The sequence below is a fragment of the Leucoraja erinacea genome, chromosome 17 (assembly GCF_028641065.1).
Source record: "Leucoraja erinacea ecotype New England chromosome 17, Leri_hhj_1, whole genome shotgun sequence".
Taxonomy (NCBI): domain Eukaryota; kingdom Metazoa; phylum Chordata; class Chondrichthyes; order Rajiformes; family Rajidae; genus Leucoraja; species Leucoraja erinaceus.
The window spans coordinates 36,827,377-36,854,920 of record NC_073393.1 but is presented as its reverse complement, the minus strand read 5'-3'; the positions used below and the strand labels follow the sequence as shown (position 1 = coordinate 36,854,920).

At 40.6% G+C, this 27,544-nt stretch overlaps 1 protein-coding gene across 1 annotated transcript in view; it reads right to left on the bottom strand.

Moving 5' to 3' along the window:
- The window catches only part of LOC129705407 (putative leucine-rich repeat-containing protein DDB_G0290503), a 558,220-nt gene that overhangs the window by 54,275 nt on the left and 476,401 nt on the right, over positions 1-27,544 (bottom strand). Inside the window, exons 32-39 of the mRNA XM_055648958.1 lie at positions 21,680-21,833; positions 21,026-21,193; positions 16,818-16,985; positions 13,829-13,996; positions 11,786-11,953; positions 8,584-8,751; positions 2,321-2,430; positions 119-193 (exon numbers count right to left, since the gene is read on the bottom strand). Coding sequence (XP_055504933.1) covers positions 119-193; positions 2,321-2,430; positions 8,584-8,751; positions 11,786-11,953; positions 13,829-13,996; positions 16,818-16,985; positions 21,026-21,193; positions 21,680-21,833 — 1,179 coding nt within the window. The remainder of the gene's footprint in view (positions 1-118; positions 194-2,320; positions 2,431-8,583; positions 8,752-11,785; positions 11,954-13,828; positions 13,997-16,817; positions 16,986-21,025; positions 21,194-21,679; positions 21,834-27,544) is intronic.

Genomic DNA, 27,544 nt, shown 5'->3' with positions numbered 1-27,544 from the left:
CACTTTCTACCTAAAGAAGTATTACTGGCCAACACAGATCGAGTACAGTACTAATAATTGATACCAATACCAGGAAATCTGACATTTATACCAGTCAGTTCCCAGCAACAGCACTTACTCTTTTTCAGTTGATAGTTGGAGGATTTGCTTGGTTTGCTCTTTGATCTTATTTCCTTGTTTTTCATTGGCTTGCCTGTTTAAAAAAAAATAAAAGCAAATCTGTTTAATTGTGAATACAGGAAAGGCTGAAAATATAATAACCACAGTGAATGATGCAGTTGTAGAAAGGTCTCCTAGTCTGATAATATCAATATTGTCTCATTCTCTTTTAAATAATAATTTATATCCTGCATATTATGCCATTGTTTTCTATTTTTATATTAAAACTCAAGCATTCATTTTTTTCTTATAATTTTGTTAAAAAGAAACCTGAGGTTGAAACAAAATGAAATATATATTCAAATGCATTGTTTGTAATACGCTTGAGAGGATCTCTTATGACATTCATCGCAGTCAGGAATTTAATAACAAATATTTGTTCGTTTTTCCATTTACAGATGAGTATCATTAGCAAGTCCAGCAATCATTGCCCATGTCTAAATGTCCTTGAGCTCACATGAACTGACACAATCCTTGGATTATGATATTTCATATTATTGTGGGTAAGGGAGTCCTAGCACTTAGGCCCAGTATTGTTGAAGAAACAATGATTTGATTTCATATCATGAATGCAGATGCTTCTCTTCTCATGTACTATAGTAGCTTATTCTAATTGGCATAAACTCTGGGTCATATTGTGAAAACAGTATTACTACAGTGCATCTTGTGGATGACGCAGACAACCATAGTGTGCCAGTCAAGAGTGTTTGATTGTCATATGTCTCAGATAGAACAATGACATTCTTACTTGCAGCAACACAACAAAATATGTAAATGCAGTATGCTGTAAGCAATATAATATACGAGGAAAAAAAGTTTAGTGTACACACATATATATTTATCTATACTATTACTAAACCTCTCATCTTGACCACTTCTGGTCTGCGTTGTAATTAAATTTGCGTAAAAGTGCTACCCTATATCGCTGGGATTTTTTCGCCACCTTACTCACCATTCTCCTCTATTCCAAGACACCAAGTTTTGTTCCAATTGGTGAAAAATAGAAAAGTTATGAAGGTTTAAAAAATCATGAAATCAGCAGATTGGTCTTCTCGCCAGTCAGTCACCATGAAGGTAACGCTCCTTCTGGCACCCGCTGGAGAATAAAGCCCCGGAGGCGGGGCTGAGTAAATAAGCCATGCTGATTGAGTCCGCAAGAGTGGAGTCGGGAAAGCCGCTGTGTGGAGTTGGTTAAAAGCCTTGTGAAAGCCGCTGAGTGAAAAAGCCGTGTGAAAGCCGAAAGCTCTGTGAAAGTTGCTGTGTGGAGTTGGGTAAGCGCAGTGTGGAGTCGGGAGGTGCTGTGTGGTGCCGCGGCTGGTGGCCGCTGCGTAAAGTCCCTTCCTCCCCTCACACACCCTTCCTCCCCACACGCATAAAAAACAAATAGTACAAAAAGAAAGAAACAATGGCCCCAAGTCTATGTAGTTCAGAGATTATTTATAGATTGTAGTGTTTAATAGCCTGATGGCTGTAACAAAGTGAAAGTTCCTGAACAGCTTCAGTGGTGAAGGGATGGGCATTTAGGATGGCCAAGTGTGTACCAAATAAATGGACTGCTTCACCCTGTGTGGTCCTAATGTCTGTGGATGCCTAGAGCTGCACTCATCTAATCAAATGATGAGTTTTCTATCACATTTGTAACTTAGTGATGGGCAGATTTTGTGGGTCGGTAGATGAGTAATTTATTATAGGACACCTTCCTCCTGATATATCCATAACATGTGTGATGCTGGCCCACAGGAAGCTTCTGGTTGTTGGTTATCCCCAAGAATTTGACTTCGGGAAATTCCTATCGTAAACAATGCCTTGAACCTCACAATAGAAGGGGAGAGTCGGTGAGTTGAAAATAATACAGGTTTGGATTCCTCCTGTACATTGTTAGTTTTATATGTTTCTAGGAGTGTGGAAAAACTACATATGATAGCGAATGAATGAATGAATAAATTTATTGGCCAAGTATTCACATACAAGGAATTTACCTTGGTGCTCCGCCCCCAAGTGACATGACATACAGTGACAGTTAAGAATGATACATAAAACATTAAACATTAATAATAAAACATTATTAATTAAACATTTAAAATGTTGCAGAATATTAAGCCGTCCGATACTTTAAAAATGTGTGTATTAAACACTAATGAAAATATTAAAAGGTACTTACTTTTGGTCCTTTACCCACTGATTAACATTTGCCACAACGAGTTCACTTTCTCGATGTAATCGTGTACTGTCTGATCTTGCACCATGCAAAGACTTTCGTAATGTATCAAGCTAAAACAACACAATGCAAAAATATAGGTTAGTGTTAGAACAAACTGACTGCAAAATATTTGAACCTCAACCATCGTGAAATATCGAATATCCAATCCCGCAATATGCTGTGTTATAAAGGCTATAGGCTGGTTTTCGTGTCTAATCCTTCATGTATTGAGTTTCAATTCAACCATGTTGCTATATCAAAAAAATTGTGAAGCGCAAGCCAAGGAATTGACAAGTAGATAGACTCAAAATGCTGGAGTAACTCAGCTGGACAGGCAGCATCTGTGGAGGGAAGGAATGGGTGACATTTCGGGTCGAGACCCTTCTTTAGACTGATGTCAGTGGAGTGGGTGTTACAGAGATGATATGTAGTCGGAGACAGTAAGACTGGTGGGAGAACTGGGAAGTGTGAGGGGATGGAGAGATAAGGAAAGCAAGGGCTACTTGAAGTTAGAGAAGTCAATGTTCATACCGCTGCGGTGTGAGCTACCCAAGCGAAATATGAGATGCTGTTCATCCAAGGACAGAAAGGTCAGTGTGGGAAATGGGAGGGGGAGTTAAAGTGTTGAGCAACTGGGAGATCAGGTGGATAAGCGGACTGAGCGGAGGTGTTCAGCGAAACGCTCGCCGAGCCTGCGCTTGGTCTCGACGATATACCTGGAACAGCGGATACAGTTGATGAGGTTGGAGGAGGTGCAAGTGAACCTCTGCCTCATTTGAAAAGACGGTTGGGTCCTTGGGCGGAGTCGAGGGGGGAGGTAAAGGGACAGGTGTTGCATCTGCTGCGGTTGCAGGGGAAAGTACCTTGGGAGGGGGTGGTTTGGGTGGGAAGGGACGAGTTGACAAGGGAATTGCGGAAGGAACGGTCTCTGCGGAAAGCGGAAAGGGGTGCAGATGGGAAGATGTGGTTAATAGTGGGATCCCCTTGGAGGTGGTGAAAATGTTGAAAGATTATGTGCTGTATGTGATGGCTGATGGGGCAGAAGGTGAGGACTAGGGGGACTCTGTCCTTGTTACGAATGGGGGGAGGGGGAGGAAGAGCAGTGCTGTGGAATATCGAGGAAACCCTAGTGAGGGCCTCATCTATAATGGAAGAGGGGGACCCCCATCCCTGAAAGGTTCACCTGCCTGCAATTGCTCCAGGCATCAACCTTTCATTGTCCTGAATCTTTGATTGGCTTTGGCGCAATCAACCTCAGTTCTCCCACCTCCATCTTCCCTTTCTCCTCAGCATTTGCAAAGTCCTGGTTCATTCAGCCACACCTCTCCCATCAATCAGGCTGCAGTGAACCTTGAAGTATGATGCCACACACATTGATCTCTCCCCAACCCTCCCCCACAACTTCACGGTAAAGGGCATGAAGGAAAGTGTTGAGTGTTAGTATGACTGTACAAACTGCACCTAATATCATGTGCGGCAACTTCTAGGCCAAGCAGCTTTATTTAAATAGCTCACAAACAATATGAAAATCAAATAAGGCAATCATAGGTTGCAGCAAATAGAACAAGTGCACTGGAATTCTTAATGGTAAGTCACGTCATATTATTGTAAAAACATAATGTACCTACATAACTTTTCTATGTGGTACAAACATCTTTTCAGAAATGGTGTGGAATTAAAAGACTGGATTCTGTCTATTCACCAAAGGTTCAATGTTCCCATTCATATTAAAGAGACAATCTTGACCCGAAACGTCACCCATTTCCTTCTCTCAAGAGATGTTGCTTGTCCCGCCGAGATACTCCAGCATTTTGTGTCTACCCATGATTTAACAGAACGTTTACTGTCCATAAAGGAAATCAACCAACATTTCCACAGACATTTATTAATAAAAGACACATTTGTCTAAATTTTCCATTGCACTTAGTTACCCAACTAAATATTTCAATATCAAGAATATGTACTAGAAGAGAACATGATAGAAATAAGGTCGAAAAAAAACTCTCTAGTGTCATGAAATGTTATAGCAGCGCATTTGGAAAACAGTGATGGGATCGGTTAAAGTCGGCATGGATTTATGAAGGGAAAATCATGCTTGACTAATCTTCAGGAATTTTTTGAGGATGTACCAAATAGAATGGATAAGAGAGAGCCAGTGGATGTGGTCTATCTGGACTTTCAAAAAGCCTTTGACAAGGTCCCACACAAGAGATTAGCGTGCAAAATTAGAGCACATGGTCGAGAACTGGTTAGCAGACAGGAAACAAAGAGTAGGAATTAGCAGGTTACACAAAAAAGCTGGAGAAACTCAGCGGGTGCAGCAGCATCTATGGAGCGAAGGAGATAGGCAACGTTTCGGGCCGAAACCCTTCTTCAGGCTGATCGGGGGCGGGGGTGGGTGGGGACAAGAAAGGGAAAAGGAGGAGTAGCCAGAAGGCTGGGGGATGGGAGGAGACAGCAGGGGGGCTAAGGAAGGGGAGGAGACAGCAAGGACTAACAAAATTGGGAGAATTCGATGTTCATGCCCCCGGGGTGCAGACTCCCCAAACGGAATATGAGGTGCTGTTCCTCCAATTTCCGGTGCTGCTCGCTGTGGCCATGGAGGAGACCCAGGACAGAGAGGTCGGAGGCGGAGTGGGAGGGGGAGTTGAAGTGCTGAGCCACCGGGAGGTCAGCTTGGTTATTGCGGACCGAGCGGAGGTGTTCGGCGAAACGATCGCCCAACCTCCGCTTGGTCTCACCGATATAGATCTGCTGACATCTAGAGCAGCGGACGCAATAGATGAGGTTGGAAGAGATGCAGGTAAACCTCTGTCGCACCTGGAACGATTGTTTGGGTCCTTGAACGGAGTCGAGGGGGGAGGTAAAGGGATAAGTGTTGCATCTCTTGCGGTTGCAAGGGAAAGTGCCCGGGGAGGGGGTGGATTGAGAGGGAAGGGAATAATTGACAAGGGAGTTATGGAGGGAGCGGTCTTTGCGGAAGGCAGATATGGGGGGGGATGGGAAGATGTGGCGAGTTGTGGGGTCACGTTGGAGGTGGCGAAACTGACGGAGGATTACTTTTTGTATGTGACGGCTGGTGGGGTGAAAGGTGAGGACTAGGGGGAATTAGCAGGTCCTTTTCAGAATGGCAGGCAGTGACTAGCAGGGTGCCACTAGGCTCAGTGCTGGGATGCCAGTTATTGACAATATATATTAACGATTTAGATGAGGGAATTTAATGTAACATCTCCAAGTTTGCAGATGACACAAAGTTGGGTGGCAGTGTGAGCTGCGAGGAGGATGTTATGAGGCTGCAGGGTGACTTGGATAGGTTGGGTGAGTGGGCAGATGCATGCCAGATGCAATATAATGTGGATAAATGTGAGGTTATCCACTTTGGTGGCAAGACCAGGAAGGCAGATTATTATCTGAATGGTGTCAAATTAGGAAAAGGGGAGGTGCAACGAGACCTGGGTGTCCGAGTACATCAGTCACTGAAAGGAGGAGTGCAGGCACAGTAGGCAATGAAGAAAGCTAATGGCATGTTGGTCTTCTTAACGAGAGGATTTGTGTTCAGGAGCAAGGAGGTCCTACTGTCGTTGTCCAGGGCCCAGGTGAAACCACACCTGGAATATTGTGTGCAGTTTTGGTCTCCTAATTTGAGGAAGGACATTCTTGCTATTGAGTGATTGCAGCGTAGGTTCACCAGGTTAATCCCTGGGATGGCGGTACTGACATATGATGGAAGAATGGGTCGACTGGGCTTGTATTCACTGGAGAGGGGATCTTATAGAAACATATCAAATTATTTAGAGATTGGACAGGCTAGATGCAGGAAAAATGCTCCCCATGTTGGGGTAGTCGAGAAATGGGGATCACAGTTGAAGAATAATGGGTGGGCTATATAGGACTGAGATGAGGAAAAACTTTTTCACCCAGAGAGTTGTGAATCTGTGGAATTCTATGCCACAGAAGACAATGGAGGCCAATTCACTTGATATTTGATTTAGATATAGCTCTTAGGGCTAATGGAAGCAGGAACGGGGTACTGATTTTGGATGATCATGCTATTGAATGGCGGTGCTGGATCGAAGGGCCGAATGGCCTACTCCTGCTATTGTCTGTTTCTATGAATTGTAATACATAGTTGAAGTACAGACTAACATACTTTTGAACATCAATTTAGAGTGTGACTGTGTAGTTATGAGGTGGTGTAATGAACATTGCATTCTTAGCTATTGCAGATGGCAGGCTTTATGAAGACCGTCATGGCTGACAACAACCTGAAGTCACTTTTTGTCCAGCTGATGCAGATGTTCTTGAGTGTCAAAGAAGACACAGGCAGCAAAGGAATGCAGTGGATTATTTTCTCGTGCAGTGAAAATTAGATTGTGCTGTCGTCTATATATTTTTATAAGGTTAACTATAATACATTTAGAAAAAAACAAAATGGCTTTTCAGATGAATTGTATTTATGGAATTTTGCTTAATTCAACTGACATAATTTAATTAAGTTAGTTAAAACAAAAACTAGTTGGTTTAGCTAGATTGTTCTTTAACTGTGGGTACTAAAGAGGAATATTAGTCACATAAGACATAATTATTACTCTTTGAATGTTTGTCTCCTTCAGATACAACATGGCCCAAAAACCAGGCACTTGCAGTTTTATGTTTAAAAGCACAACCACATTTTTTTTACAAGAGACACACAGCTCCATCACTCCTCCAGCTACTTGGTTTTGCTCCTAACCTGTTTAGAAGTGATGCAGAAAACATAGGTAATTTAGTTCTATAATTATGCAATGACTGGAAAAATGCAATGACAAAAAAAAAGACACACATTCATCTTGGTGTTCTATTTATATCAGAAAGAGAGGAATTAATTTTAATAGATGAGAAAAGAAAAATCTAAGATTTTAAAGAGGATCTGGAGGAATGTTCTCCTGACAATAAGAAGCCTAATAAAATTATCTCTAGAGCACTATTATTTCTTATTCTTTGAAATACTTTTATTGTGCTCAGTCATTATCCTCAAGGGTGCCAGTGTGATGTAGCTATTAGAGCCGCTGCTTCACAGCACCAGAGATCTGGGTTCAATCCTGATGTCAGATGCTGTCTGTGGAGTTTGCACGTTCTTCCTGAGCCCACAGGGGTTTCCTCCTGCAGCCCAAAGACTAAAGTACGGTAATTGACCTTTGTAAATTGCCCCTGGTGTGTGGGTGAATGGTAGAATCCGGGGAGAGTTGTTGAGAATGGGGGGAGAATAAAAACGGGTTTGAGGTAGGACTATTGTAAATGATTTTGGTCATTGTGGACCCGATGGGCTGTAAATCTATTTCCATGTGTTTTGTCTTTGACAATATGTGAAGGGACAGACTTCAAGTAAATAACAAAAATGCAGGTTTTACAAAGGCCCTTTCTTACATACTGGAAAATACATAATGTGTAGGAAGGAACTGCAGATGCTGGTTTAAACCAAAGAGCTGGAGTAACTCAGCGGGACAGGCATCGACCAAAAACCTCACCCATTCCTTTTCTCCAGAGAAGCTGCCTGCCCCGCTGAGTTACTCCAGCTTTGTGTCTATCCCCCAAAAAACATGTTGTCTTCAAATGTTCTAAAAGCATTACTTCACTTTCATAAAACATTAATTAGTTCAAATATCTTAGGCATTATAAGGTAATAGGACAATATAAAACATTAATATCACCATAGGTATGCAGATACCTTTAATACAGTAGTCCAACACTGCAACAGCTCGAGGGGAAGTGATGTACTTCTCAACCCCCTCTCTATCGGCAGTGTTGTGAGAGAGCGGCTGGTTTTTACTGTGAGCCAATATTGGTTGAGCTAGAATATGGAGGTTGGGAGCAAGGTTGCAGTGAACAAGAGGGATGGAGTTGTGACTTATCTCCCCTATTTGTAGCTGGCTTGGCTTTAATAATAAAAATATGTACATGGATGAATATGTCTGTACACATTCCTGCTCTTGTGGAGGCATTTCAAACCTTTTGATGCTATTTAAAACATCTGTGAATATTTGTGAGTATTTGAGGGGTTCTGGGCTGCACCTCAGACATACGATTAAAAAGCATGGGATAATGAGGACTGTATTTAAGTACATCAACATCCAAAAAACAAATTTACAAACAATAATCTTCATTTTTAAAGATACAAATCTATCTATTAAGATTCCACTACTAAATTTTTTTACCAGAAATCATAATCTGGAATAAAACAGTACCTCTTCATCCTTGCAGTGGTACCTTTCTCGAAGTGAGGCCAATTCCACTTTCATTATCACTAACTCTTCATCCTTGCTTGTAAGCTCCTTCATGGATTCGTGGGTCTTTCTTTGTGACAACATCACCTGGCTGCTGAGTTCCATTAATCGATTCTCATACATATGTGCCTGCAGTACAAGAAAGATCTTTTACTTAGATTATCTTTGTATTGCAATGTAGTCCGTTTTATCACAATTTTGCTCAATCTGACAAGCATCGTCTTGCATTTTTTTTCCATGCTTTTAATCACCGACTGTGCATAACATAACTATTTATTAAGGTGCCTTTGTGATATTTTCCATTTTCTGACTAAATGAGCAGCAAGGTGATTATTTTTCTCAGGCCACGTACGCAGGTCTGTATTTGGTTGTTAGGTAAAAGATTCATACGACCTCTTCACGTAATGGGAAAGCTTCATCTACTGCATCGCTACTCTTTCACAGACTTCAAGTTTGGGTGGACTGTCAGAACCTTTTCCGAAGGTTGAAAAGTCAAAAAACAGAGGGCATGGGTTTATGATCAAAGGGGAAAGTTTAATGGAATGGCAGATATGATGGCAATGTTCAAGAGCGGACACATGTTCAGGAAGGGAATAGAGCGATGAAGACTGTCAGGATGATGGGATTAGTTAGATTGGCATCATGGTCAGCGCAGACATGAGGGGCCACATGGTCTGTTTTTGTGCTGTGCTCTTTTATGGCTAGGCTTCAGCAATCCTCTAGGATAGAGAATTCTGAAATTCACCATCCCCTGAGTGAGGAAATTTATGATTAAACGGCCTTTTCCTTATTTTGAGGCTGACTAGATTATTACTCTCAAGACTCGTATTAGCCAGAAAAAAAAGAAGTTAACCCTCTAAGAATTTTGAATGTCTTAATGAGGTCACCTCTCATTCTTCTAAACTGTAAACTCTACACAGAGTACAGACATAGACTGTCATGTCAAGAGAGTTTATTGTCATGTGTCCCAGATAGGACAATGAAATTCTTGCTTTAGTATATAGTAGGCATGAATACAGAACAGATCAGTGTGGCCATATACCATTATATAAATATATACGCACATCAATAAATAAGCAGATAAAGTGCAAATAAACCGATAATGGTCTACTAATGTTCAGAGATTTGTTTCAGTTGAGTTGATGGCTGTGGGGAAGAAACTATTTCTGAACCTGGACGTTGCAGTCTTCAGGCTCCTGTACCTTCTACCTGAAGGTAGCGGGGAGATGAGTGTGTGGCCAGGATGGTGTGTAGCAGACTGTACGGTTTCTCCTCAAATAAACTAAAAACTAGCCAGCTTAGGAACAATCTGCTGATTTAAGAATGGTCTGGAACAAGTACTTGGGTGGAACTTGATTAAATGGACTGGAACTTGGGTGATGAGGAAAATATCCCTCCTTTTGGGGAAGAGGAGAAAGGACTTGTCCATTCATGTGCAAACCTGACTCAAGATTGCTGTTGCTTTTAGAGCCACTAATCCGACTGAAGAAATTCCAACATCACCATAGCAAGGATGGTCACCAAAAGTAGTGGTATGGTCTTATGAGGCAGAAATGGCCTGAACATCAGTCGGAAGGTATACATTAACTGGGTCTTGAATAGGAAACCCTCAATGCCCTTTAGATAGACATGGGGGAGAAGCTACAACATCAACGTATTGCGCAGTGGGGTAGTCTGAATATTTATTCTCTATGGTATTGACTTTCATATGGTCCCTGGCAAGCTTCAAAAATGGGAGCACATGGAAGCACAAATTCAAGCAGATTTGGAATATAAATTCTTGACAGTGGTACTCAATGGGCATTTATGCCATTTATTTAATTATTATAAGTTTAATTACATGCAAGGTAATTAAAACAAGAAATTTACATTCTATTCAGTAGAATAGTCTTACAAAATGTGTAGTATCACCTGCATGAAATGACTGAAAAATGTACTTTGAATAGCTTAAACCTACACCATTTGTTTACTGAGATGAAGCATCAGCAGATGACCTTTCTATTTGAAATGCAAAGGAAAATCAATGGAAAACAGCTTAATGCAGAAACTAATACAAGTTTAATTTGCAAAGCATTTTTAATTAAGCATCTGCTGATTAAGCATGCCCAATGTGTGAATATGGGGAGATGAGATTACATTAATATTGGCTGCTGTTATATTAGTGCTATATCCAGGTTAATCCTTAAGCAATCACTCTGTCACTTGGTTTATAAAAAAAACTCATCATTTTCTTACATTTAATCAGTACCGAGGATGACCTTAGCAAAATTCATTGGTTTTGGAAAAAAATTAATTATTTCTTTCTGTTTTTCACCTGCTACTATCTCTGAGGGCTCTCAATATAATTACATTTGTACCGTATTAGAGAAATAGTATAATGTTGTTTTTATTCCAAATCTCATTGGGTTAATGAATTGATGTCTATTGCTTAAGACTCATGTTGGGTCTGGACTGTAAAACGTGGGGCTTATGTAGAGTTTACCTCACGTTCTCTTGTTTATCAAATAAGTGCCAGCCTATTGCAGTGCTGCATAGGGATGATGATTAGACGGACTAATACATGGTAATATGTAAAGTATAGAGTGAAACTATAGAAACACGAGTTGTAAAAGGAATTCTGATGAAATAATTCACTTGGGAATTTTTCAGCAGTATGTTGATAAGTGCTTGAAGAATTTCAATCCTAAGATGTTTTTGAGCAGGTATTCTGCAATTAGTTATCTTGTGGTTTGCAACTTTTATGTGAAGATTTTATTCTAACAATTATATTGACAAAATTAATCACCATGCAAAATGATCTTTTATATGTAAAATGTAATTTTAAAATAGTATAGTGCTATTAAATATACCAGTGGAGAAAGGAAATACAACTCCTGTATGAAATATACATTGCTCTGATCTTTTTATAAACCCAAACATTTGATGTCAGGCTTGGTACTGCTGAAATGCTATGTGTGACAAAACAGAATGCTGATGTGTAAATTTACACAAATAACAACCTGCTCATGTCATTACAATGTAATTGTTGGACCTAGAATCAAACACCAGATAAATAAATTCAGGGCAAAGCATATATATGAAGAAAAATATTCATCTACAGTTCTGAACTGTACCTAATTACTTATCTGCACTTTGAAGTCAGATGAAGCCTCTCTTCCCTTACCTCCTCCTCTGCTCGCCGATTAAGTTCTTGCATTTTTCTCAGTTCATTCTGCAATCTGTTCATCCGCTCCTCATATGTTGCACTTTCGTCTGTCAGCTGCATAGTCCTCTGTTGACTACATGCAATATCATTTTTCAGGCTTGCTATCTCTCGACTCTTCTCACTTAACTGAAAATGAAAACACAGTTAGCAGTTCCATATCTGAGAAGACAATGAATCATGGATCTACACAGCATGGGAACAGAGCCTTTGATCCAACTTGTCCATGCTGACCAAGTTCCCGAACTGAGCTTGTCCCACTTGCCTGCACCAGGCTCATGGAAAGAGGGTGGCAAATTGCCATGCTAATACAGCAATTATTTTCATTAGCAGTTATGCAGCAATCTCACGCACCACTTCATTTTAGTCCACTTTTATTTTTCATTGTTACTTTTCGCTCTTAGATTCTCCTTTGCTATGCTCAATTTGTCAAAGGATACGACAAGTAAGGCCATTAAAAGTCCACATGTGTAAAGGGCCTGTCCCACTTACGCAATTTTTTTGGCGACTCGCTGGCACCCATCATAGTCGCAGCAGGTTGCCGAAATGTTGAAAATGCAGTGGCGACCAGAAAAAGGTACAACTCTTTGGGCAACTACTCACGACCATACAGGCGTCGCCCCGCGACATGTCGTAATGACGTAAGTGGGACAAGCCTTAAAGCTCACCAAAGTAAAGTGTTATGCTCCTGTTCCACTTAGGAAACCTGAACGGAAACCTCTGGTCACCTTGCGCACCCCCACCCAAGGTTTCCATGAGTGGCCAGAGGTTTTGGTCACTTGCCTGGAAAGCCTAAAACAAAGCATGAGCTGCATCTACTGACCAAAGATCCTCAGGGGACAGGACACACTTTGCACACACACACACACACACACACACACACACACACACACACACACACACACACACACACACACACACACACACACACACACACACACACACACACACACACACACACACACACACACACACACACACACACACACACACACACACACACACACACACACACACACACACACACACACACCACACACACACACACACAGGGACACACAGCGAAGGTGGGGGCCAGGGACACCGGAGGAGCGCTGTCTGCGCGATGAAGAGGAAGGTAGACGGCTGCCACAGAGCACAGTAGGTCCTTTAGAGAGCGCGAGAGGGAGGGAGAGAAGGGGGGAAAGGAGTGGAGACAGTTTTAAGAAGTTTAATAAAGTTCACGGGCATTTTACCTTCCGGCGGATCTTCTAGGTCCTGAAAACCAAAGATCCTACAGGATCTTTGCTGAAAACTTCAATGAGCCAATCAAAATGGCCGGTGAGTGAAGGAGATTGCCTTTGACTGCCTGTAAGTAAATAGCGACCCCACTCCACTGGCTTCGACCAAACGGCAACCTATTTTTAGTCGAGGCCAGTTTCGTTTTTTTTGTAATAATCGCAGGAACATAGAAGAAGCCTCGCCCACGCGGAAACCACTTTCCATCATTAGGGAGAGCGACCAAAACCTCCAAGAACCTCATGGAAACCTTGGCTGGGGGGCAAGGTCTCCAGAGGTTTCCATTCAGGTTTCCTAAGTGGGACAGGGGCATAAAAGAGCAAAATGAATCAGTTTTCCCCATTGCTGCCAAGAACCTCTTCATGGCTCACAGAAAGAATCCAGATTGTCAACAAATCTTTCATCTTATTTTATAATAGATGAATGCACCAATCTAATTATCTACTGCTCTCACATACCACACACATTTTACAGCTTATGCAAATGGAACATATTAACGGGAGTTTTTTAATGTACATTTTCTAAACTATACAAATGATATTGTGGGGTAGAGTCGTGGCCCTGGATCTTTATAAAACTCATGCATTGCCGACAAGTCGGTGTTATGCGATTTCCAAGAAGGTAAGGCATTCAGAAAACCAATGAAGGCACTGATACATTCAATGATACATTGAAACTTAGCAAGACATGAAGGCACGGGCTAGTTTCCATTTGCAAGTGACAAACCTGTTCCACGTTTTCTTTCTGGGTGCCCTGACATGCTGTTAGCTCCAGTCTGAGCTCATGGATGAGTTTGTTTGCTGACAGCAGCTCATGTTTAGTTTTTTGTACCTGTTCCTGGACTACATCCAACTGTGACTTGTGCCTGGCAAATGTATCCTCGTGTCGACTCACCTGTGGAATGACAATGTCAGCTTTAGAAAGTAAAACAGACAAGTTACAACACTGACAGATTTTTTCTCTAATAGAGAGAAGCAGCATGTTGCTGTCTGCATTTGTCATTAAGGAGATGGTAAACTGACAGGCCTTGTTGGGGTGTCTAAAAATGTAATCTAGTTTCTGTGAGCAATAAAATTATATCAGTTATCAGGAAATTTCCACTTGATTTGTAACATCTGAGATTTATTACTGGTTCCGTATACGGGTCTTATAGAAACATATAACATTCTTAAGGGATTGGACAGGATAGATACAGGAACAATGTTCCCGATGTTTGGGGAGTTCAGAACCAGGGGTCACAGTTTAAGAATAAGGGGTAGGCTATTTAGGACTGAGATGTGGAAAAACTTTTTCACCCAGAGCTGTGAATCTGTAGAATTCTCTGCCACAGAAGTCAGTGGGGCCCAACATCTCCAAGTTTGCGGATGACACAAAGTTGGATGGCAGTGTGAGCTACCAGGAGGATGCTATGAGGCTACAAGGTGACTTGGATAGGTTGGGTGAGTGGGTAGATGCATGACAGATGCAGTATAATGTGGACAAATGTGAGGTTATCCACTTTGATGGCAAGAACAAGAAGGCTGATCATTATCTGAATGGTGTCAGATTAGGAAAAGGGGAGGTGCAACGAGACCTGGGTGTGCTTGTACATCAGTCACTGAAAGTAAACATGCAGGTACAGCAGGCAGTGAAGAAAGCAAATGGCACGTTGGCCTTCATAGCGAGAGGATTTGAGTATAGGAGCAAGGAGGTCCTACTGCAGTTGTACAGGGTCCTGGTGAGACCACACCTGGAGTATTGTGTGCAGTTTTGGTCTCATAATTTGAGGAAGGACATTCTTGCTATTGAGGGAGTGCAGCATCATAGGTTCACCATGTTAATTGCCGGGATGGCCGGGACTGACAAATGATGATAGAATGGATCGACTGAGCTTATATTCACTGGAATTTAGGATGAGAGGGGATCTTATAGAAAAATATAAAATTCTTAAGGGATTGGACAGGCTAGATGCACGAAAAATGGGAGGTTATCCACTTTGGCAGCAAAACAGGAAGGCAGATTATTATCTAAATGGTGTCATTTTGGGAAAAGGGGAAGTACAATGGGATCTGGGGGTCTTTGTTCATCAGGCAGTTTTGGTCCCCTAATTCTTGCTATTGAAGGAGTGCAGCGTAGGTTTACAAAGTTAATTCCTGGGAATGGCGGGACTGTCATATGCTGAGAGAATAAAGTGGCTGGGCTTGTATACTCTTGAATTTAGAAGGAAGATATTTATTGAATATTAGAAGGAACATATTTATTGAAACATATAAGATTATAAAGAGTTTGGACACGCAAGAGGCAGGAAACATGTTACCGATGTTGGGGGAGTCCAGAACCAGGGGCCACAGTTTAACATTAAGGGGTAAGCCATTTAGAACGGAGATGAGAAAACACTTTTTCACACAGAGAGTTGTGAGTATGTGGAATTCCCTGCCTCAGAGGGCGGTGGAGGCCGGTTCTCTGGATATTTTCAAGAGAGAGCTAGATACGGTTCTTAAAGATAGCAGAGTCAGGGGATATGGGTTGTGAATCTGTGGAATTCTCTGCCACAGAAGGCAGTGGAGGCCTTCAATAGATGTTTTCAAGAGAGAGTTAGATATAACTTTTAGGGGTAATGGAATCAAGGGATATGAGGAGAAAGCAGAAACAGGTTATTGATTTTGGATGATCAGCCATGATCATATTGATTCGCGGTGCTGACTCGCAGGGCCTACTCCTGCACTTATTTTCTATTTTTCGATGTTTAATTCACTGGATGTATTCAAGAGAGAGTTAGATATATAGCTTAGTGCTAACGGAATCAAGGGCAACGCCGGAGACCTAGGTCCAATCCCGATGCTGTCTGTATGGAGTTTGTACGTTCTCCCCGTGACCGTGTGGGTTTTGTCCGAGATCTTCGGTTTCCTCCCGCACTCCAAAGACGTACAGGTATGTAGGTTAATTGGCTTGTTGTAAATGTAAAATTGTCCCTCGTGTGTGTAGGATAGTGTTAGTGTACAGGGATTGCTGGTTTTCAAGATCAATATAATTGTACTTGCGCAAAAAGTAGTCATTGATTTTTGTTATTACGCTGGTTTGACCTACCCCATGCACAGGTACTTAACCTTTACCGGCATTTGCGCTTAGCCCCCTTCACAGGATTTTTTTCTGGATTTAAAATTAAGAGTAAGGGTAGGACTTTTGGTCCATATGCCAGTGTTCCACTGCAGAGCTCAATAGTGAATCCAGCAGCAGAATACGTTAAACATAGCAGCAAGCCAGCTGTGGCTCGACCTGCAGTTCCAGAGGTACACAGAAGACCAAGACATTCTGAGGCCCAATTGCATGACTGCCTACATTCCCTATCGAACTGTCGGTGGTTAGTCAGTTTGATTCGATCCATGAAATTAACTTGCTAATGGCCATTTTGGAGTTTGGAGACCCATCTCATTTCTGAGATTCAAACGTATTTTAGGATTGATTAGAGGTAGCTTTCATCCAAATGTCAACATCTAGCTTATCTGGAAGTTTCGATACATACATTGGACAAATATTTCACATTGATGGGGGCAAACTTTGGAATATAAAATAAATTTAAGAAAAAGAATGAAAGTTGGATTGACCCTGTAATGTCCATTGCTTGCGTTTCCTTTATGTATCACATAGACAACGATTAATAATTTATTATAGCACGTTTCAATAATACTACAATATACAGTATCACTGACACAACGGTGTAATAATGCTGACTTACCTCTTCAACATAATATTTGTTCTGTTTGTGAGATGACAAAAGATTTTTTTGGGCAAGTTGCAACTCTGATTCACTGTTTTTATGTTTGTTGAACAGAGCTTGATGCTTCTTCTGCAAGTGTGCTAAACTATCTTCAAGACTCAAAATATGATCCTCCTTCTGCCTCAGCTGGAACAGAAAGGATTGAATGATCAATTTAGCAGTCGCGTTTTGTTGCTTCTTGTGACTCTTCTCACAAATATTCCCAATTAAAATATTTATGATTAATCAAACTGCAGATAAGCCTTTCAGAGCCATCCTAATCCAGCTATTTTGAAAAATACATTAAACTTATGGATATCTATAATGTTAGGGATATTGTGAATTTTAATTTATTGATATCTCCACTTGGGTAAATTCTATGAATTTGGGTAAAAGATAAACCTAAAACTTAGTGGCTGCACAGCTCCTGACACTCACTCTGTCACTCTTCTGTTCAACAATATGGTGCCTTGAGCAAAACACAAAGTGCTGGAGTAACTCTGTACTGTACACTGACAATGACAATTAAAATTGAATCTGAATCTGAATCTGAGGTCACGCAGCATCTGTGGAGGAATGTTGGGGGTTGTGATCCTTCTTCAGACGGATAGTGGTAGGGCGAAGATAGCCGGAAAAGAGGTGGGAGTGGGGCAAAGCTTGGCAAGTGATAGATAGGTGGATAGATTCAAAATGCTGTAGTAACTCAGCGGGACAGGCAGCATAATAATAAGTGTTCAAGAAGGAACTGCAGATGCTGGAAGATCGAAGGTACACAAAAATGCTGGAGAACCTCAGCGGGTGCAGCAGCATCTATGGAGCGAAGGAAATAGGTGACGTTTCGGGCCGAAACCCTTCTTCAGACTGATGGGGGGTGGGGGGAGAAGGAAGGAAAAAGGGAGGAGGAGGAGCCCGAGGGCGGGGGGATGGGAGGAGACAACTCGAGGGTTAAGGAAGGGGAGGAGACAGCAAGGGCTAGAAAAACTGGGAGAATTCAACGTTCATGCCATCCGGACGCAAGCAACCCAGGCGGAATATGAGGTGCTGTTCCTCCAATTTCCGGTGTTGCTCACTCTGGCAATGGAGGAGACCCAGGACAGAGAGGTCGGATTGAGAATGGGAGGGGGAGTTGAAGGGTCTCGACCCGAAATGTCACCCATTCCTTCTCCTCAGAGATGCTGCCTGTCCCGCTGAGTTACTTCAGCATTTTGTGTCTAGCTTCGGTTTAAACCAGCATCTACAGTTCCTTCCTACACAAGTGATAGGTGGATACCAGTGCCATATGGGTGGAGTAAGTGTTAGGTCAACTTTGTTTGTTCCTTGAGATAAGTGTTAGGTCAACTTTGTTTGTTCCTTGAGATAAGTGCTAGGTCAACTTTGTTCCTTGAAATTTAGCATATCAATGTAATTAAATTTAAAACTAAAATTGTAGAACTAAGCAAAAATAAATAAAGCGATGTAGAATGTTTATGATTACTAAATGGCAGTCATTGGCTGCTTCATCTCTTATGCAATGCTTAAATTTGGAAACAGATTAAACAGATATGGCTTGCTTGGTCGGTAAAAATGGTCATGTGCCGAGAAAATTGAATGTTTAGTGCATTTAAGCACATTTACTGATGTACAATGTAAAACCCTCAATAATGTAATAGTCAATAGGAAGGTATTTTGGCAGGGAAGGAAATAATCCCATCAAAGCATAATTGTAATAAGCAATCAGAACTCAATGCAGCTTCCGAACAAATCAATATTCAATGAACAACATTCTCAAAATTCATCTTTAATTTCAATTAATATTAAATTCTTTTGACTATTCAATTGTAAACCATTGTATGTTGTAAAACATGTATGTAAAATATTACACTATAATCTATAACTTTTATTATTATGAAACAGTCTGACAGAAACCATTTTAATAAAGAATAGCAAAATAATATATTGTTAGATTAACAGGAATGAGAAGGGGTTAATTTGTTTCATTTCTGGTGCCAAACCTAAATATATTCAGATCTATTCTGCAGATTAAGATAATCATTTTTTCAATTAAATGTAAACCTCTCTCAAGAGGACATTTGGTTGAGGACTAGAAGTTTTCATTATTGACATTTACGTCTATTTATTTAACCTTTAGCAACCTGTTCAAACATGTATTTAATATTAGTGAAATTCATTGCACTATAGCAGGTATGGAAATTCTAGGCTGTTATCAATATCAAATGCAAATAAATATTTCTGAATAAATAGCTGTTGTTACAATTATTAAGGAAAGCAAATGTGAATTATGTGAAGTTTATGCAATTGGTTGGAGAGGATGCATATGTGTGGATTAGAGGACATGATAATATTATTCAGCATCAGAAACTTCCAGCAGCTATTTGTTAGGGTGGGACTTCCTAAAGCACAAAATTACAATGGAATTGAGAACATGGGACTAGCGATCTTGTACAGATGTAGTATTTTTCGCTTCATTTGCAGAGGTGGATGGAAGAAGCATAGTAGAGGTTTTGGGAATTATTTAAAAGGCAGAAGGCATTAATTTGTCTAAAGGTGCTTAATTAGAAACAGTTGAAACAGGCATATAAATTGCAAAGTGTGATCTAATGATGGCGATATTGTGTTGCCTCTATACGAGTCCTGGGTATACAAAGTCCAATTGTGCTGTTCATTGGCTGAGAACCCTGCAGGATACTGGCATGTCTTCAGTGATTAGCATTACTTACAATTAACCAACATCATTTAAATGGTGTGTGCTGTTTAAAGTGGAGGTGCATTACAGCCACACCATTGTAGTTAATGTTCTAGAATGTATTCTGGTTGAGGAAACTCTGAAGAACTGTATCACACAAACCTAGTGGATTTTTATTGCATCATCCTATGATATTGATGCAATGTTACACGGATGCCCTATAATTGTAGGGGGACAGCAGAGCTCTATGCCACGCACAAGCTGGATAGTTATGACTATAAATGCCAGAAGCCAAGTCCTGAGAACTAGAATCCAGGCCTGCATATAGTCAATACATTTGGTTATTTAAAATGGTTACATAGAATATAGAATAGTACAGCACAGGAGCAGGCCCATTGGCCCACAATGGCTTTGCCAAGTTAAAATAATTTCCTCTGCGCGCATTTAAAAGTAGCACAGTGGCGCAGCTGGTAGAGCTGCAGCCTCACAGCGCCACAGACCCAGGTTTAATCCTAACCTCGGTGTGTAGTTTGCATGTTTCCTCTGGGTGCTCTGGTTTCCAGCCACATCTCACAGATGTGGTAGGGTGATAGGTTAATTGGCCTTTTGTAAATTGCCCCTAGTGTGTACGGAGTGGATGAGAAAATGAGATAACATGGAGCTAGAGTGAACAGGTAGAAACAAAAACTCAACTGCCCCTGCTGGTTTATGGGCAGCACAGTAGCACAGCAATAGTTACTGCCTTACAGCGCCAGACACCCAGGTTTGATCCTGAATATAGGTGGTGCCTGTACAGAGTTTTTAAGTACTCCCTGTGACCTTGTGGGTTTTTCCTGGGTGCCCTGGTTTCCTCCTACTCTGCAAAAATGTACAGATTTATTGGTTCAAAATTGTAAATTGTCCCTAGTGTTTAGGATAGTGTTAGTGTATGGGGATCTAGGTCGATGTGGATGCAAACAAAACTAAACTAAATGTGATCTATATGGTTCCATCCCTGCATACCCATGTTGCTATCTTAAAGTCTCTTAAATGCCACTATGGTATTTGCTTCCACCTCCAGGCCAGATAGCACATTCCAGACATTGATCCACACACCCGCTAGGTGGGCGGTGACGTCCAGGCTTTCACTCTCTACTGGATTCGGAAGTAGTCCAGGAACAGTGCAACCAACTGCTCATTAAAAGAGCTCAACTCACTGCCATCCTTGCAAACTGTCAACATCATTGAGTCCATATTTCTCCAATAATCTTGAATCCTGGTTCAATTCCATTTGCATAACTTTTTAAAAGGTACGATTAATGATAGACATATGACTCTCCTTCTATTGGTTACTACCGTACTATTGTGAACCAATACATTTAATGCAATTTCTGAATCTGCAAGGGGACTTAAAATATTTTTTGTTCAGAATTATGCATTAAACATTTACTACTAAATATCCATCTCTTTATGTTACACTATGCTTGTAATACATGGTGCAAACATTTTAATAATCTCCACTTACCACCAGTACATTGGCTTTCAACTTTGCATTTTGTTCTTCACTTTCTCTTTCCAACTGTCTTACTTGATCCTTCATTTTCTGAAAGTGCCTGTGTAACTCCTGTAGTTTAGTCTGTTCTAATTTTAATTTTTCATAAATTTGGTTGCGCTCCTCCTCCCTCAGTTGAATCTAATTGAAGACAAAATATGAAGTGAGTAAACGTAGTTCACATAAAAATTCTGGGTCATTTTTAACTCCCTGTCTTATACTTAAGAAGGATGGTGGAAAAAAAAAATATTGGAGCACATGGACTTAACCATTCCTTCTATGTCTACCCAGTACGACTGCATTCAACATTGTAGGCCTCCATGGCACACACCTAAAGTTGGCCAGGCCCTCTTTTAATAAGCACACCTGTCTCTAACTGATTATCATCATGTGCTAGTGGCAGCGGATTGAAGCTGCTGAGAATCCAAGGCTAACTACAGCCCACGTACAGATTTAAATCTCACAAATATCATGTTTGGTCTGAAAGAAATGTACCATACTGTATTCTGTGAATATCAGTAAATATCATGTCATGATTAAAAATACAATATAATCCATATATACAATTTTATTCACACAAAGGTTGAATGGAGGAGATTGCAAACTTTTGAGATGTTGTTTGCCTACCTGGTCATGTAACATTTTGATTTGTTCTCTGCTGCTATTGATTTCTACCTCCTTCTTGTAGATTGATTGCTGGTGCATTTGTCCTTCCTTGACTGCATTTTCATGACCCTGTTTACTCTGGACATTCTCAGCTTTGAGTTTTTCAATCTGTATCCTGTGCACATTAATGAAAATAAATTAAGAACTCTGGTTGCTATCAAAATTAAGTTTCATCCATTAAAATAAATATCTCTAGCATGCATTCCAACGGTCAAATGCAACATTCTCAAGTAACAATGTGCAAATAGCTTATAATATACTTTATAAATCATTATTAATACATTATCAACAGCTCAGACGTATCAAATCCTTCCAACGGAGTTTCATTCCATTTGATATTGCCAAAGGCATTGGATATAACAAACAGTATTCCAGAGGATTGTGTTCTAAAATTAGCCGTGCCTCTAGACAAACGATCCCAAGACAGTTGCAATTATTCAACAATGTCGAAAATTCCCCAAGTTTGACAAATGCTGGAGAAATACAATCTTGATATTTACTATCCAATCCGACTACTCTCAATCATCAATAAAGTGAGGGAAAATGTTGACACTTTATCACCAATTCCTCCACCATAAATAAACATCTTAAAATGTTGAGTATAAACTGAAGAGCAAGTCACAGTTCCAATATCCTGAAGTATGTGACTTAACTATCTATGACACACATCAGGAGCCAACCTTGCCTGGATTTGACCTAATTTGCCTGGGTGAATGCAACGCCTACAACAGTCAAGATGCTTAATACCCTGCTTAACTGGTAACCCATTAACCAACCTAAACATTAATTCCCTGTACCATCGGTGCATAGGCACAGCAGTATGTACCATTCACAAAATGCACTACTTACACAGGCTAATTCAATGGCACTTGTCAATGGGACCATTTACCAAGAAATACACGTGTTACAGGCATAATGCAACACCACCATCTCTATGTTTCTTACAGAGCCACACTCCTCGACTTGGAAATATAATGTTGTTCTGTAATTATTCCTGTACCTAAATCTTGGAACTATTATCAGGTATCTTTACGAGAAGGCCTGCACCAGATCTTGAAGGTTGCCCACCAAGCTGTTCCCAAGAACAATTAGAGAAAGAGCCTTTGACTCTCAGATCTCAACAAATACATAAACATGTGTAATTACATTGAGCCGATCAACGCCACTCCCAATCAGGAACACACTTCACTGCTCGTTACTCTAGCTGCACATCCACACTGAGCGACCGATTTTAGAGCTTACAGGTATGCTTTTTGGGAAACTGATTGAACCATATGCAATGTCTTTTGACACACTGCTGTATAAATAATGCAATTATTTGAGAAGTTATTGCCTTCAATAAAGTATGTTCTGTTGATAGCTCAACACAGTTACTTTCCTTTGCAAGCAGCAATATTAAACAGCCCAGCAATATTAAACAGCCCAGCAATATTAAACAGCCCAGCCACAACACTAGCATCGAGTTGGAGATCTGGCTGCTTGAGGGACGATCAGGACAGTGATGAAGAACAAAGAGGCACAGAGCATTAATAATGGAATGGATTCAGAAGATAAGTTGGTCAGCTAGAGAAATAAGAGCACAGTTAGCCATCAATCCTGTACATGGAATGAGTGGAAATATTCCTGAAGTTATCTTGTTGGGGGAGAGTTCAGACCAACAAGTTATGCGAGAAGAGGAAATAAATATTGTTGCTATAGGGTCAAAAACATGAGACCTGACAATCTACCAGCATCCCAAATAACAGCCAAGCTCTCATGCAAAGAATATATATGCAGTCAAATTGACTGACCTTGAACTAAATTTAAATAACACTGGATTGGGTATAAACACGTCGCATTAGCATTTGCTTACTTATTTTGGAATATTACCTAAAATTTATTAGAGGACGTGACTGAGGATGTCTTAATTTAGGGTAATTTAAAAAACTAACCTGTAGAATGTAAGCCTAAAGTTTATCAGGGAGTAAATAAAACTACTTCATTAAATGGTGGAACAAACCAAAATTGCACCATCAGTAATGTGACTAAATAACTAGAGTATCCGAAATCAAAAGGGTGAATGCTATAAGTATTCAACAAGTCAGGCAACATCTGAGGAGACTTGTGGGCCCTGTCCCACTTAGGCGACTTTTTAGGTGACTGCAGGAGACTATGCGGTCGCCACATGGTCGCCACATGTTCGTGGGTGGTTGCCGGGGAGTCGCCGTCATGGTCGTGAGGAGTTCCCGCATTCTGGGGACAAGTCGCAACCTCATTATGGCCGCCGCAAATTTTTCAACGTTGAAAAATTAGCGGCGACCAGAATGAAGCCGCCATGGAGAGTAGCGAGAATTCTCATGGTGTAGGTGGGTCGCCAGGAGGCCCTAGTGGGTTATCAGGAGGTCAAAGGTTCTCGTAGGTTGTAGCCGGTGCTGACCGGTGAATTTCAATGGCTCATTGGGGAAAAAAAAAACGTAAGTGGTAGTTTTCAGAACCAAGGATAACCGACCGGTAATGTTAAATGTCCGCCGAGCTTCACAGCCATGTAACTCTGACTTCTTAGAAGTTGCCTCCACTCCTTCTCCCCCCCTCTTTTAAAGGACTTACCGTACACTGTGCTTTAGCAGTCTTAATTACAGCGGCAACCTTCCTGTTCATCACAGTGTGTGTCTGTATCACCTTGGCCTTGCATCGTGTGAATTTCACTCAGACAGCGCTCCCCCCGCTTGCCCTGTCCCCCGCCTGCATGACGGGCTGGTGAAGGAAGTGATGTGTGTGTGTTCCACTCTGACAGTCGCCGTTCTTTCAGGCGATTGCCGGAAACTTTACAGTCGGCGGCAGTTGCCTGAAAAATCGCCTAAGTGGGACAGGCCCATAAGTTTTTCAGGTTGATGAACTTTCATCAGAACCAGGCAGTTAAAAACAAACAAAGGGAAATGTCCCTTTATGGGATTACTGCAGCAGCCAGCACAAAGACCATTTGGAGCTACAAATGGTGGGTTCTGGTTCAAATGGTTCAAGTTCACTTGAACCTGAACTACAGCCATAGAAAAAAATCATGGGTGGGGAGAGAGGCTGGTAGCAATTAGGTCCATTAAATATACCCAATAATATTGTGAGCTTCCGCTGTTTATTTGAATTTTGCCATGAAACTTACATACATCTACTAAAAAGGGCAGATAAAATTCAGGTTTGCGTCCTGTCTTAAAGATGGAAGTTCTGACCACTAAAGGGGTCTTAATAAATAAGAGCTCAGTGTTCATTTAAATTAAAATTAATAAAACATACCTATATGTGCTGATACATTGTCCTGCTGTGCAAAAACATTTTATTTGCTTATTCAAGGGGTTTGAATATGATAAGTTATGCAGAAAGTACACCATATGTTTTCTAAAGGGTTAGGTGGTATTTGATACCTCAACTTTGATTTTCCACTGTTTTATCACCTTGTTTTCATGCTGTTTGGGGAATTTTGTAAAAGGAATAAACATCAATGTGGATCCACCAAATTCCTATTCTTAGAAACATCTGAAAGCATTTATCACAGAAGGGAGAGCAATGGGTGGAAACACAAGCAACATTAAATCAGCTATTTCAGACTGAAATGAGGAGACATTTCTTCACCCAGGGATAGATTTTTGGAATTCTCAGTCTGAGAGTGCTGTGGTAGCTCAGTGATTGAGTATATTGATGACAGAACTTGACAGACTTTTAGATATTAAGGAGTCACAAATTATGGGATTAGTGCAAGAAATTACTGAAGTGAAATCATCATCTTTTGACCAGGAACAATGGGATGAATGGCTTTCTCCAGCTGTTTCTTACACTTACATCTAAGATATAAATTCTAATATATTTTCAGTGATCTAATTTCATGTTCGAGTTTGAAGTTCACCAATTTACAGACTTGACAAACAATAGTTGCTCTGAGAGGTTAAATATATGTGGACAGAACAGGTAGGTGATAGGGAAAATACAAGGCTACATTGTTGGTTTGCTTTTTTTTCCTTCTTTAAATTACACGTTGATTAGTCTATGATTAGAGTTGCCCTCTAGACTTGTATATGTCCTTGTAGGAAGCCACGTTATCCCTGTCCCTTCCATCCATCTTCAATTAACACTGCATATTAACTCCGTCAAAGTACCTGTCTCCTGAGTCACATCAGAACAGGGTCAACTTTGCTCATAGCAGCATCCTAAAGTTAGCAGGTTGTTCTGGTGCATTTGTTTTTCACCAGGAGCCAGCCTGAGTACCCAATAATGGCAATGCATGGTCTTTAAAATGCTGTTCTTTTGATGGACATTGGCCAGTTCTCTCAAAATGTCAATATTGTTGAGTGGAATATCCACTATTTTGTGATGGATTGAGGAACTGTTTCTCTACAGTTTAATACTTCTGCTAAACGGTTTATCCTAAAAAGGTTTTAAATGTATTTCAGTCTTACTGTGCATCAAGATGAAAATCATTGATTTGAAAGTCTATTGGATAATTCTGTTACAATATAGTGTTTCATGTGTATTCCTAGTGATGTTCAATATCATGGATAAAATTGCCTATCTACAATATTACAAGAGCCATTTTTCATACAGCACTATATTTATTCATTCATTCTGTCAAAGGAAATATTTTTCACTGAGAAAAGCCCCAACAACAACAGACATCACAAACCACTAACTCCTGGAATGGATAATCAATATTGCTGCCTTCCAGTTGCTTTCTCTTCCATCCATGCCACGAGGGCAATATAAATCCTGATCAATACCCTAGCAATTACATTTCCCAGGCTTGTGGCAGAAGATACTTAAGGAATTATTTCATGTTTGACAAATACCCAGTTTATTCTTCTTCCCATCACTTAATTGCTAATCCTAGCTAATGCCTATTGGCATTTCATGTCGTTAACACCTCTGTTCACTGACTGTGCAGACATCCTTTTTCTTAAGTGATGATTGGTAAACATTCCAGCGGAGATGTCAGCTTGCTTTACTGATAATCCACTGATGTGAACACTATTAATTTTATGGTTGAAATATTCCAAATTATTAAAACACTTTAACTAAAGGCATTGAGAGTATATCTATTTACCCTTAATTAAATGGACGACCTAGATCAAAGACAAAGAAAATATTTAAAGCAATAGGTGGAATAAGTGGCTTGTCCTGAATGATATTCATACTACAAAATATGGAAGTTCTCATACTTCACTGATTATTAAATTGCCTACTCTTATCTGGCAGTAAAATAACACACTCTTTTTCAGAGACTTCCAAACCGGGGGCATTGGGAAGTTGACAGGTCGGTGGGTTGAACATATCAGCTAACAGTGCCAATAGGCAGTGCCAACACGATGTTTATAATCTCGACATCAAAGTAAGCAGGTTCCTTGAAATGGATTGGACCTCTTAGTCAGTGTGTCAAATGGCCAGCAAAATCACTTCATTTACCATCACTCACATTCTGCTCCAAGAGCAACTTGCTCTTGCATTATTGCTATAAAGCGAATCTTAAAAGCTGCAGGTGACATTGTACTTGAACCAAAATGGTTTTATTGCATTTCATAATATAAACAACAAAGGTAATTGATTACATTTGAGATTTCTGAAATGCTAGGTCTGTGGTTAAAATACAGATTTAAAACAAATCAAGTTGAAATCAGTAGAATTCACTTAGTTCTTACCTTAGTTCACCCCACCCGCCAGACTCTTGTGCCCCCAAGTTGAATTAATATGGTATATTGCACAAGATATTCATATTTTGAAAACTTAGTAAGCTATAAAAAGCCATGTGATACGAATCGTGCCAAAATATATGCATTCCTTCGTCCGTGTGGTGTTGGGAGAGGGAGA